This window comes from Lupinus angustifolius, chromosome LG09, assembly GCF_001865875.1.
Source record: "Lupinus angustifolius cultivar Tanjil chromosome LG09, LupAngTanjil_v1.0, whole genome shotgun sequence".
NCBI classification, from domain to species: Eukaryota; Viridiplantae; Streptophyta; class Magnoliopsida; order Fabales; family Fabaceae; genus Lupinus; species Lupinus angustifolius.
Window position 1 is genome coordinate 17,611,447 of NC_032017.1, and position 12,914 is coordinate 17,624,360.

Below are 12,914 nucleotides of genomic sequence, written 5' to 3' on the forward strand. Positions count from 1 at the left end.
TAAGCAATATAATTGTCAGTTATGACTTGTGACTCAAGAATATGCACGTATGAGAATATAGCTAATAGTGGAATTCTATAATATTTTAGTGACTTGTTGGGTCTTGTAATTTGAACCAAAAAGATCTGTGCTATTGTGCTTTCAACAAGTAATTAACTTGAAGGAAATTATATTGAGATTGTGACACAAGTTAAGATTAGATTTGATCTTACAATAATTGTAGAAGTATTTATCATACTTAGTGATAGAACACTATCTTTATTATAATTTATTTTTATTTTTTGAGAATTTTAGTTAATTTAATTTAAATTTATATTTAGTTATCCGTTATTTTATTATTATTTTATCTTCTATAACGAATTTAAGTATTTAACTACACTACATGATGATAAACCCTTATGGTATTAGATTGGAGTTGTATAAGGCTTAATATTAAAAAAAATGTTTTGTTAATAAATAATTGAGTTTCTTAACTAAGAAGAGAGAATTTGATCTTTATCATGTGCATCAAAAATATATTTTCTTGATGAAGACTCTTTTCGTCTCAAAAAGGAATGTCCTATGTACCCACAATTCATTAAAAAACATTAATTCTTTTGATTATTTATAATTTACATGTAATAAATGTAACATTCGTGTGCACTTAAATAAACAGGTGTTTGATTAATGAAAGACATTAAAGAAGAAATTAAGTATTCCAAGTCACCACGAATTTTATTCTACTATACCAATATGACATTTTATTCTTTTTCATTGATATTGATAGCATGCATCTTAAATTGAGTCATAAAATTCACGTTAGTGGCATATGGCACTTCTAAGTGGGGAATCTAAATATGCATGCGTTGGGTTAGTTAGATGCACTATTGTGATTCTAGTAAAGAACATTCATTAACCAATATTTTCATAAGGCAATAATTTATAAGAAATTTTTTACATTATCAATATATTTATTTGTGTATTACTAACTTTGGAAAGAAATAATAGATCATTAAAATAAAAGAAGGAATGTACATGAATGATATATTAACTGTTTAACAAATTCTACATCCATAATGTAAAATGCTCCTTTTTTATTTATCCATACCTTCCAAAATTACTTTATCAATATTCTTTACCAATCTATTTGTGCATTACTAACTTCGGAAAGATGTATTTTTATTCCTGAGATTTAATACTACTCCGAGGTAAACAATTTTGAAGGTGAAATTAGATGGTTGATATAGTAGTAGATTAGTAGCAACTTATTAGATTGTAACATCGTTTAAAATACAAATTTTGGAAAATTTAGCACCACCCAATAAAATATTGACTAAAAAGGTAAATAACACAGTTTAATTTTAATCCGGTAATAAAAAGGTACACCAATTCAATATGATGATTATTATCTATACATGTATCAAAGGATTAAAAAATGCACGTAACTTAATTTTTACAATATTTTCTCTTGTGAGAACTAGTACCATTTAAGTAAGAGGATAATCCTATCTAAATATGTTTTGATTTGAAGTTACGTGCATTTTTTTTGCACTATTTCATCAGGATAATTAATTATGTCTATCAGTATCTATAATAAGTTAAAATACATTATATTACAAAAAAGTATATTTATTATGCAGTTCGTATTGATATATTAGGAAACACCGAAAAAAGGATAACATGAATTTAAAAGTGGCAAATTTGATGAAGAGGAGATACTTCTTTTTTTAATTTTTCCAATTCATATTTTCCTTTTTATTAGTTTTTTTATCCTACCTAAGTTATCAAAACAATATTTAAACATCTTGTTGCAATTTTTTCACGTTACAAGAACATATTCGTAATGCAAATGGCAAAATCAAATTTATTCTAATTAAAATTATAGATACTGTATATTGTTACAGCATGTATAGGCAAATTCCACATGACAGAATAATAAAATAATTCCCCGTCAACAATAACAAAGATAAAGTAGATTCTGGAATGATTCTAATTCTAAGCAAAATAAAAATCTAAAAAGTGCTTTACAGCCATAAAGCTAGATACTCATTCTTGTTCGTAGCTATCAAACTATTCACTTAGAAAGTCTTCCATCTTTATTCGAAATTATATTTTTTTAGACACTGACACCCCTAAGTTTTAGTGAAATTATATAAATTACCTCTTTTTTTTTTTTACACTTACCCAAACCCTTAGTTTCTATATTTCGTTACACTGACCACCCCTACGTAAAAAATAAATATAATCTTTTAAATAAAAGATATGATAAATACAATTAAGTTAAACAAAATGTCCAAATAATGTAAAAATTAATGTATCATTTTGTTATTTAAACCAGGTCATGCATAAAGACCATAACTATTGTAGTATTGTTTCTATATTTTATTAAATATATGCAGATGGATTTACAGAAGGGTTTTCACATTTCATTCTTCTTTACAACTCATTGGATAAAACTAAAATTGCAATTTTGCCCCCTGAATTCTGCACAATGACCACCAAGTTTAAAAATGACCTGTTGAATGAAGTCATATAAACTTGTTGAGTGCATAAGACTATACATTTTCCTTTCAATACAATAGAACGCTGGGAATAATCCAAATCATTGCTCACAAGGAAGCCTTGATGGGCTTAGAAAATATTACATAACACCTTGGAAAATGGTATGCATAGGAATGAAGATGACTATAAATTCATAGATATATAAATAGCTTATTAAATTATAATTGTTCGATAAAACTACAAATCATATGAAAAGTTACAAGTTCGAGTTGTCAAACAATGCCTACGTGATAGCTCCTTCAGAACTCCATCCTAATTTCTAGGAACTCCTGATGGCTTACCAAAGATTTTGGTCAGTGCAATTTGGAAAGTGCTCCCTATCAATTAAGTTGTTATATATTTCAATTACATAATTTAAAAAATTACTGTTTTTGTACCAATCAAATTGTGTCATACTCCTTGAGTCATAGATTTTGTCCCGGACTGGTCCATTTACCATCACAACTGCCACTTTAACAACATGCAGTGGATGGTTAATGTCCAAAAATATGCAGATGTATTTACAGTATGATTTTTCAAAATTTTCATTTGTCTTTACAACTCATTGGACAAAAAATTATTGCATTTTTTTCCTGGATTCTGCACAAAAGGCCATGAGTTTGATCAAAACATTTTCAGGTATCATGCTAAACAGTGTACTTGTGAATGTATGCATATATGTTTCTGCAGAGTCTGCAAGTAAAGTTTAAATTAATTCATATAAACGTGTTGAGGTGCATAAAGACTATACATTTTCCTTCCAACATAATAGAATGTTGGTAATAAATATAACTTCCAAATCACTGGCTCACATTGGAGGCCTTGATGGGCATCGAAAATGGTAGAAGTCCCAACAATAACCATAAAATTGGTTATGAAGAGCCTAATCCTAAAGACATCTGAGTTGCTTAAAACTAATTCTCATTTTCTATCTTATATCTCACTAATCTAAAACATGGTGACAGATAAATCCAACAGAAGAAGGAACTAGTTGTACATGCCACTCTAGGAAGGGAGAGGGGGAGACTATCAAAGGGGTCGCGACAACATTGACCCTTGAGAATACCCATTAGCAATACTTTGTTTCTTTTTTAAATTTGTAACACTACAATGAGGACATATATAATCTAGTCCATCTGTTTTTGCATAATCCTGCAGAAGATGAAAATGAAAAATGGAATCCTTAGTATAACTATAACAAAGATGCATTATATTGCTCTAAATAACATCAAGGCTCTTAATGTATAACAATGATACGAGATGCAGTACCTTAAACGCGCCAAGGCCCTGCCTTCTATCACAGCCAAAATGAGCCCACTCACCACATATTCCACAATTCACCCAATCCCCAGCTGCACTACTGTTGAACATTGAATGATTGTAAGGAAAACATTTACAGATATATATATATATATATAGAGAGAGATAGAGAGAGAGAGATTAGCTACTGCTACTTGTATGCACAACAATGCATATCTCTCTCTATATACCATATTTGCCAAAGTTAAATGATAAATTACAAGTTCCTGACAATTCTACATGAAGAGAGGGTATGTGCACAATCTGCGGGTAAGCTATACTCTAATGTAACTACTACATATCTTAACTCTTGACCAGAAAAAAGGTACAAACCTGTGACACAACAAGCAGCACTCTCCATCCACATCATCATGTGCTAATTCATATTCTAAAAGGTAGGTTTCATAATGTCTTTTGAGTGTGTTTCCAACACCCTGTAAAAGAATACACATTATGGGGAAAAACCTTAAGTTCCAATTAACACATGCAATACAAACATCCAGCCACCATATAATTCTCAATTAGTTAGTGAGCTTGTAACTGGTGCAATTTAAACTTTTCTAGATTTATCAAAACAATGCTGCTTATGCATCACATAATATTTTGAAGAATCAACAGAGCTAAAGCAAACCCATGTACACATGTTTGTCACGAATCACAGTAATGTCCTCTCACAAAACCCAAACCCAGAAAAAGGAAAAACTAATTGCACCACTTCGGGAGGAAAATAATAATTACTGCGGAACAAGGAAAGTGATTAATTTGATGAAGGTTTGTAACTTTCTATCATAGGGAGTAGGGAGCAAGTGATGGTCAAGTTTGAGGACCAAATGATAAGATATACATGGACCTGGCATAAGAATACCTTCATAATGTATTCTATTTTACCCGTACAAAGACATGGTACATACTACATACCACATGAAACGTGTCAACTGTGCACAGATTCATATGGCAGCTTCAGTTTTGTGGGATTCTCATTAAGTAGTTATTGCTAATTTGGGTTTTATTTATGCTTATTAACTGAGAAATGAGAAAAATCATCCCATTAAGACAGGATAAAGCATGCCTTATCCTGTATTTCCAGATTCTGAAAATGTAGAGTGGAATTCAAGAGTCAAAATTTAAAAAACATACGGTCATTCTATTGGTGGATGTGTAATTGCGCATCTTTGAGAAGATTTGTCCCTTCCAGTTGATGCCATTGCCAACATGGAATCCTCCCCTGGTAACCACCTAACAGAACAACAAATTCAGTATCAAAATTTACTCATCCATAATCATCATCAAAGAACACAGTATAACTAATTCACCTCTTTATACAAGTTGTAGAGATCAAGGCGTTTTCCATTGAGTATAGCATCAGGGAACTCAGTTAGCCCTCCCTGAGGAATCAATCGACTATGTCCACGAAGAATCAAAAACTCCATGACATCTTTAAGAAATTCCTCCTACACAAAAAATATAGACTACTTGAATTTTAAGAATTAAGTCACATTACCCCTAACTGATTGTTAATAAAGTCACATTACCCAATCATTTAGAATACTACCAAATCATAACTCTATTTTGCTCAATGACAGCAACCATTTTTATCAACTTATGTAGCATTTAGGGTTTCTACCTTATGAGCACAAATGCTACAATTAAGATCAAGAGACTCTGGGTGTAGTACTCATTGAATTTTCAGCACAAAACTTTTGAGATTGCGTATCAACCTAGACAGCTGAACGATACTGAAAATCATATTTAACAAAACGAAGAAAGAGAAAGTAACCTCGGAGCAAGTCTGCACTGGGCCTCTTCCACAACCATGTTTCTTCAAAGGCAGTGGGTTTAATGAAATAACCTGCTTAGACTGAGCTGAGGCTGCAAATGATTTTCTCTGTGTTGCAGAAGTTGATCCAATACTAGTGCGTTTTGTAGGTGCAACAAGAGGCAAATTAGCCTCAACTTGGGCACCATCAAAACCATTTGTCTCAAAAGGCCCATAAAAAGATGTCAGCCTATGGCGATGTACATGAGGAATAGGCCTCATTGCAGATACTTTTAATCTTTGCCTAGCTGGAGTTAAGGGTGTGCTAGTCCCATTCACCATTTTTCTATCCTTTTCCTCCTCGTCTACTTTCCGAACAGCACCTTCCCCTGCAAAGAAACCATCATCGGGGCCCGGGATATCTCCTTGGCTTGGTTCACACCTCTTTCTAGTAGGAGGGGGTGGTTTCAACCAACAAGGGGGGTTGCTAAAAACTATATTATTTGTATAGCTATCTTTCTCACAACTTTGATAGAAGAAAAGTAAGCGCTCAGCATCATCTTTCTCAAAAGAAGCTACAGGCAGCCCCTGAATACTAGCAATGCCAAGTACAACTAAACTTCGATACGAAACATCAGGTGCTAGCTGTCTCAATATCTGGGGAGTAATAAGACAGAAAATAAGAAAAGGCAAGAGAGCATAAAGAGATAGAAGAATTCATTTTCACTGTATTGACACTCCTATGAACAAAAAAAATCCAAATTTGATTAAAACACATAATTTGTAAGACATAACCTTTATATCCTATAAGCAACATCCAGGTATTTATAGGCAAAAATATTCTACCATCCTGCTTCAATTCATTTTTAACCACGCAATTGAAGATCACTGAAATTGAAAACAGGTTAAGCAGAAAGGTCCAAATTGGATGTTTCATTAGCTGGGATAATGTATCTCAATGCTAGTGGTAACATATTGATACAGCTAAGTGTACAAGTCATCAATTATCTTAGCACCATTATGAATAACAATAAGGCTAATGAACAGCATATTTAAAAAATAGTCAGCCCTCTCATTTGAAGGGGGGAAGATAGGTGATACTGTGGTAGTAAAAAGAATGGTACAGGGAACCAGTCCTAGAGATCAGTAGCATTATAAACAGCACAGCAGTATAAATTCCTAATTCTAATTTCTAAGTCTCATCTTCCTACATGAGACCTGCCAAAATTATAGCTCCAACATGTCATATCCTCATCATGTTTATATCATGATTTATCATCCAAATAAGTTCAGGTTCAACTCTCAAGACTTTTCCTTGTACCAAACACTACTATATTGCTTCTTTTCTGAAATGGTTTTAGAAAATTGCATTTTTTTAATGGCAAAATATAGAAATTAAAATCTTGATGGATGACCTAGTAGGAAACTAGCAAGAAGTTATCGGACTCGAAAAAATAAACTTTTAACTCTTAAAAGAACATCACAGAAAATATCGGAATTAAGGAGTAAAAGTAAATTATCAAGACCTGCAAAGCCCATTGAGGAAGCTTCATGCTAATTTCAAATACTGTTGCTCCACAAGCAATTGATGCAGATCTGCGAGGTTCAGAGATATTCTGTTCGTTCCCCTCTTTGTTGAGGTGTGCATGAACTAGTTGACTCTTCTCAATTATCTCATTTTTAATATGACTCTCCAGGAGCTAAAAAGTGAAATACATAGGCCAAATAATAAGGAACCAAAAGTTTCAACAGGTAAAATTACTTGCAGAATTCATATCTTAGACCTTAGATTTGAACAATTGACTACGTTTTTAAAAAAATGTTCATTGGACAATTTAATGGATAAGGGAAATGGTCAAAACTCAAAATAGTCTTTCAAGAAAAAAGGCCGAACTAAATCTAAATAAAAAATTGTCTTATAAGGTTCTTGAGAAAAAAGCCAGAATTTACTTCAATGTTTAGAAACACGATGTACATCTATGACCATAAAAACTGTAATTATGTGTGAGAGATGTGAGATTGGCATTAAAAGAGTAAAAAAGGTGCAAATAAGATTTATTTCTTGTTTCAGTAATAATCTTAAATTATAGTAACACTGAGAGGATACCTGATCACTAAACAAAGTTTGTGCACTGCCTGATACCAAAAGTGAGATATGTGCAGAACTACAGGTTGATATATCGCATCGCATGGTCACAACTCCACGAGAAAAAGCGGCTGCCTGAAGAGGTGGTGGGGGAGCACTGTACCAGAGCATAAATTAATATATTACATGGTGGCAATCCGTATTTATGCATCCAATGAAGTCCCAAAGACAAATAAATGAACATAAAGGAATTTTGGAAAACAATTAAAATGTTTGAAGTGATCAATATTTAGGTAATAATCATATACAAGTTTTATAAACATACCTAAACTTTCCATGGAGCTTGCAACCACGTATCTGAAAATTTAAAAGTAAGATAATTGAGAAAACCCCCTAAAATATCATCTTGAGAGATGAAATAGTAAACAAAAATCTATCCAACAAGAGAACAGATAAAATGCCACTGAAATAACAATAGGGAGTTGCAGATGTTTTTATATTGCTTCCGAGGAAAGACCACCAGGTTGAATACTGAGGAAAAATGCAAGCAGTCCAGCTTAGGTAAACAGTAACGTTTTTACATGCAAAATGGGTTGTACTATCACTTGAGATTTTGCTAAAGACTACAATGGAGATTTATCCAAGATTCAAAGAAAAAATTGATTAAAGCATACAGTCAACATACTTCAATAGTTAAGAGAGCTCTGAGTCCGTCCTCCAATGATCTCAGCAATGACTCGTCCTGAAAATAAGAAAAAACAAACCCATAGGTAAAAGGTTTTGGCGAACATTGTCTGCTGTGGATGTGAGTGTTTATTTGAAACAACTACTTCACATGCAAGTAAGTGCAGGTATTAAACAAACATTTGCATTATGTATATTCATGCTTAAGTGTGATTTTAATGCACACGCAATAGGAAGTAGAACTCCACAGGAACATACAACAGTGGAAGGTGCACCGCAGATGAGAAATCTCAAGTTCACTTCATCATCATGTATCGTTATATCAGCAAGACTGCCTGAGGAATTTTCATCATCGTCTTCTTCACCCATCTCAGGAGGGTCAACATTAATTTGGAGATGATTGCCAAGAAGGTGTGGCCCCATCTCGCAATTAGTATCATGGCTGTCACCAGGGAGTACTTGATTGTTTTGACTGCAGTAAAGCTCAAAAGAGGCAAGAGCTAGGTGGAAAGCATCCCATGTATGTGTAGATGAACTGCAACAAAATTGTACACAGCATTAAATATTAAGTAATGTCTCAAAATTGTTAACAACACCCTCTATTTTGGTATCTTTTCTGTAATCTTCAAAAAAATATGTTTCAAATATTATAAGAACTCAGAAACAAGTCATACTGGACTCAGCAAACTCTGGTAATTCATTATTCAAAGCAAAAGCTTAGTTAAATATTAATTTAATAACTATCACAACAAGACAAGTTCACACTAAATTATTCCTTTCATAGATGACCCGCTACAAGGATGCATCATAAAATGTATGTACACACAATCACATGTAAATATGACTCGTATAATTAGGACAATTAGATTGAGGTCATACAAAGTCATTTCATAGTGAATGCATCAAGTGCTTGCAAGTTGCAATCAAATAAAATACGACATACCTCTGCACCACTGAAAGAAATGCTTGGCGAAAATGGCAGGCAGCATAACAAGAAAAAATATTCCTCCAATATATCACATATGGGATTCCCTGTAATGTCAAAATAGCTTGCATGAGCCAATTTCCCACCTTAAAATTCTTAGAAAGCAACGGCTCTTGTAAGTAAGTATAAGACCCATTCCATTATAATCACTCAATAACAGTACTTTTCTCAAGCTACCTAGACAAAAGTACCTTAAAATGAAGAGCCTCTGCAAAACTTTTTCCATTTGGGATTTCTAAATAAACCTGCATTGAATTGTCCAGATTATATCAGATAAAATACCATACCTACAATGTCAATTGTGATCTAAAGCATAAATAAGATGATGATGACAACAATCAGGCAAACCACATTAACTTGTAAAAGATCAAAACAGATAATTCCACCTTAAAAAGGTTATGAATTAAAACAGGAAATGCTAGACTTTGAATTTGTGAGAAACACAAGTCAATTTCCATCTGGTTAGTATTTCTAAATATATTGTCCAGTGAATCATTCAACCACCAGCACTTTATTTTTAATGTATACCTATTGCATTTAAGTGCTTTAAATATTCACATCACTACAAAATTCTATGTGATTAACTGCTCAAGGGAATAGACCATGGTGTCTAAGTTCTAACGCCCTTCACAGTAAGCAACTCCACTTCTGGGTTTCCTTCTTTTTCTCACAGGCCGTTGCAGTTGGTACTTTCCACCAATAAAAATAAATAAATAAATAATACATCAATCAACAAGACAAAAAGAAGCAATGTTACATACTGAATCTCTTCACAGATCATGACATACCTATCCTGTAGTCATGTTCACAAGAATCAAGTAGCAAGAACAAAAAGTAGCTAAAAATCCAGAATACATACAGCAGTCGGCAATGTGGGACCGAAGAGCTCTGTTATAGCTTCAGGGGTGGACAATTCCACACCTTGCCAAACCAGCGAACCAACTTCACCATTCGCTAGCTGTTCTCCTTGTAAGTAAACAATATTTGGTTGGTACGACTCAAGAATTTTACAAAACTGTTCCTTTTCTGGATTGCTCAAAGTTTGAACCTGCATTAAAAACATCCATATAATGCTATCTCCCATGACAAAAAAGAAGCAACTTAGGTAGTGTTTGGTTGACGTGTCAAAACATGATGGAGCAGAATGCATGGAATATGTTCTATGCTTGGTGTATTATATAAAAGAACATAACAAGATAAAGGACCGAGAAGTCCATGGGACCAAAGTGAAAAGAACATAGAACTTGTTCTGTCCACACACCAAACACTACATAGGCTCTGTTTGACAAAACTAGCTTATCTCTGTGAGATTATACCACATAGGAGTGAAGGTAGTTGAAAGCTTATAGTTGCATAGCTAGCCAATTGAAATAGAGCAGTTTGGCAAAACTGGTTGTGCCACTAGATAAAATTTGTTAAATGGCTCAAAAGAAAATGCAATATTATTAGATATGGTTTGGGGTAAATTGTCATTTGTTGAAAAATTAAAGGGCATATGAGACATGAATCATCGGAAGAGCTTAAATATAAGATAGATATAAAATCTTAAATATAAGATAGCTCTCAAAAGCTAAAATCTCCCACTATTTTTCATTCACAAAAAAGAAATCTAGTCAATGACTATAGTTACCAAATAAGCTGCAAGTTTGTCATGCCAAAAGACACACTTAACACTGATACAAAATACAAACATTTCTAAACCTCAAACATGAATGATAGATCCGAATTATAGTACTATAAATTCATTAAGTTTAATATTTTATACCTCGAGACGTCCCACAGAAACTAACTCAGGGAAAGGGTAATTGTGGTGATTCTGAGATGGCTTCTGCTGCTCAAAACTTGTGCCACAAGTGACAGCAAGCAGAGTACAAGTCTGTTTAGTAGATGCTTGAGGATGAAACTGAAACATTGTTCAACCTAAAACCACCACCACAGACACACAAACACTGAAAATTCAAAGTGTGAAGATGAAAACAACCAAATTAACTTCTTCTGCAAAGAAAATAACCAATAAATTTGAACACGCAGATAGTTATGTATACTACCAACCAACAAAGAGAACATTAATACGCACCGTATTCGCTAAGAATCGTTTGATTCGCGAAGTTATGGAGGAATTGGAAGGGTACGATGCATCGTTGAGTGCAGTGAGTTACCAATTGAGCATGGAGGGAGAGAAACGAAGGGGAAGTGGAAACTGTGAAAACCCTAATGCGATGAATGGATTGGATTGGAGGATTAAGATTGAACAATGACAAAGATGATTGTGGAAAATTCATTCACAACTTCTATGGTTGTTCTTCTAAACTCTAAACGCTGTCGTTACATAAGCAACAAAAAATTATGAATTTCTCACTCATTTTTATTTTTACCCATGACTCATAATCTTTCCATGTAACTAACATCATACCGATTTGAGATTGGTAGTGTAAGCTAAAATAATAAATTGTGATTTTTTATATTATTTGATGTGGTACTGTATTGTTTAAGTTTATACACCAAATTTCTAGTATATATCAACACAACATGCAAGTTAATATGAGTTTAATGTGTAAGCTTATGTTCAAACATTGATATCAGTTAGTTTAATGTATAAGCTTATGTTCTAAGTATTTACTCATCTTTAACTCTATTATAATTGTTGTTGTTACTATAATTGTCTTCACTACCACCATCACATTAATACTTACTCTTAATACCATTATATTTACGAATTTTAGCTTCATCTTAAACAAGCGAGTACTCAAGACTTTGTAACCAAGGATTGCCCATTAGTTCTCTTGTGGATTCATAACTTGAGAGTTTCTCATGTCCCTTGCTATTTGGGCTAAAATGTCAGAAATTAAAATTATTAAAATTAGGCTTGAGATTATTAGAAATGCCCAAAACATTGGCTCCACCTTGAATTGGAAGGGAAACCATTGATAAGCTTTTAAACAACTGTACACATTTTGTTAGGAGTTAGGAGTCTCATATTAAGTAGAAGATTAAATTTAATGTGGTACTTAAGCCATAATATTTTTTTAATAGGCTAATTTTTTGGGTTGAATTATCATCATGTGCTTAAGTCCTAACACATTTCTATTCCATTTATTCAAACATCGAATTAATTTGTTCAAACAAATTAAACATACAATTAATCCAACTTTAACTCATTTGAGTGCAATTCTAGTTAGAGAGTGAAATTTAGTTTTAAAAAATTAGACATTATCTATAGTAAGTCAACTCTTCGTAAGAAAAATTGTTCTTCCTAATTAAAGTTCATATATTATATTTGATACAAATTTACTTTTATATGTTAGTTGTTTTTTTTCATATATATAATTAATTACCATCAAGGCTGTCAATTTGATCAAATAATGTTTAAAAGATCGGTTTGACTAAGATATATATATATAACGTTTATCTATGAACAATTTCGGTAAGATATGCTATGTATATAACGTTTTTAGGTAAGACATTATATATACATATTTATACAAATATATATATATATATTATATATATATATTATATATATATATATATGAAGGCAAAATATGGTGTGACTATTACGTAGCGTAAAAAATTTACTTTCATAT

General features: G+C 32.6%; 1 protein-coding gene across 2 annotated transcripts; it reads right to left on the reverse strand.

Moving 5' to 3' along the window:
- Positions 3,200-11,686, reverse strand: LOC109357114 (AT-rich interactive domain-containing protein 4-like). 2 transcript variants are annotated; one of them, XM_019600851.1, is made up of 16 exons: positions 11,408-11,686; positions 11,096-11,279; positions 10,190-10,378; positions 9,522-9,575; positions 9,289-9,377; positions 8,604-8,880; positions 8,347-8,403; positions 7,987-8,018; positions 7,683-7,818; positions 7,102-7,275; positions 5,597-6,232; positions 5,133-5,270; positions 4,957-5,055; positions 4,153-4,253; positions 3,790-3,880; positions 3,200-3,672 (listed from the first exon to the last, which is right to left on the reverse strand). In XM_019600851.1, exons 2-16 carry the CDS (start codon positions 11,240-11,242, stop codon positions 3,550-3,552), a joined length of 2,343 nt encoding a protein of 780 aa, XP_019456396.1. In that variant the 5' UTR covers positions 11,243-11,279; positions 11,408-11,686; the 3' UTR covers positions 3,200-3,549. The 2 variants fall into 2 exon arrangements, with proteins under 2 accessions (XP_019456396.1, XP_019456395.1); XM_019600850.1 differs by having other exon boundaries at positions 11,096-11,250; positions 11,408-11,685.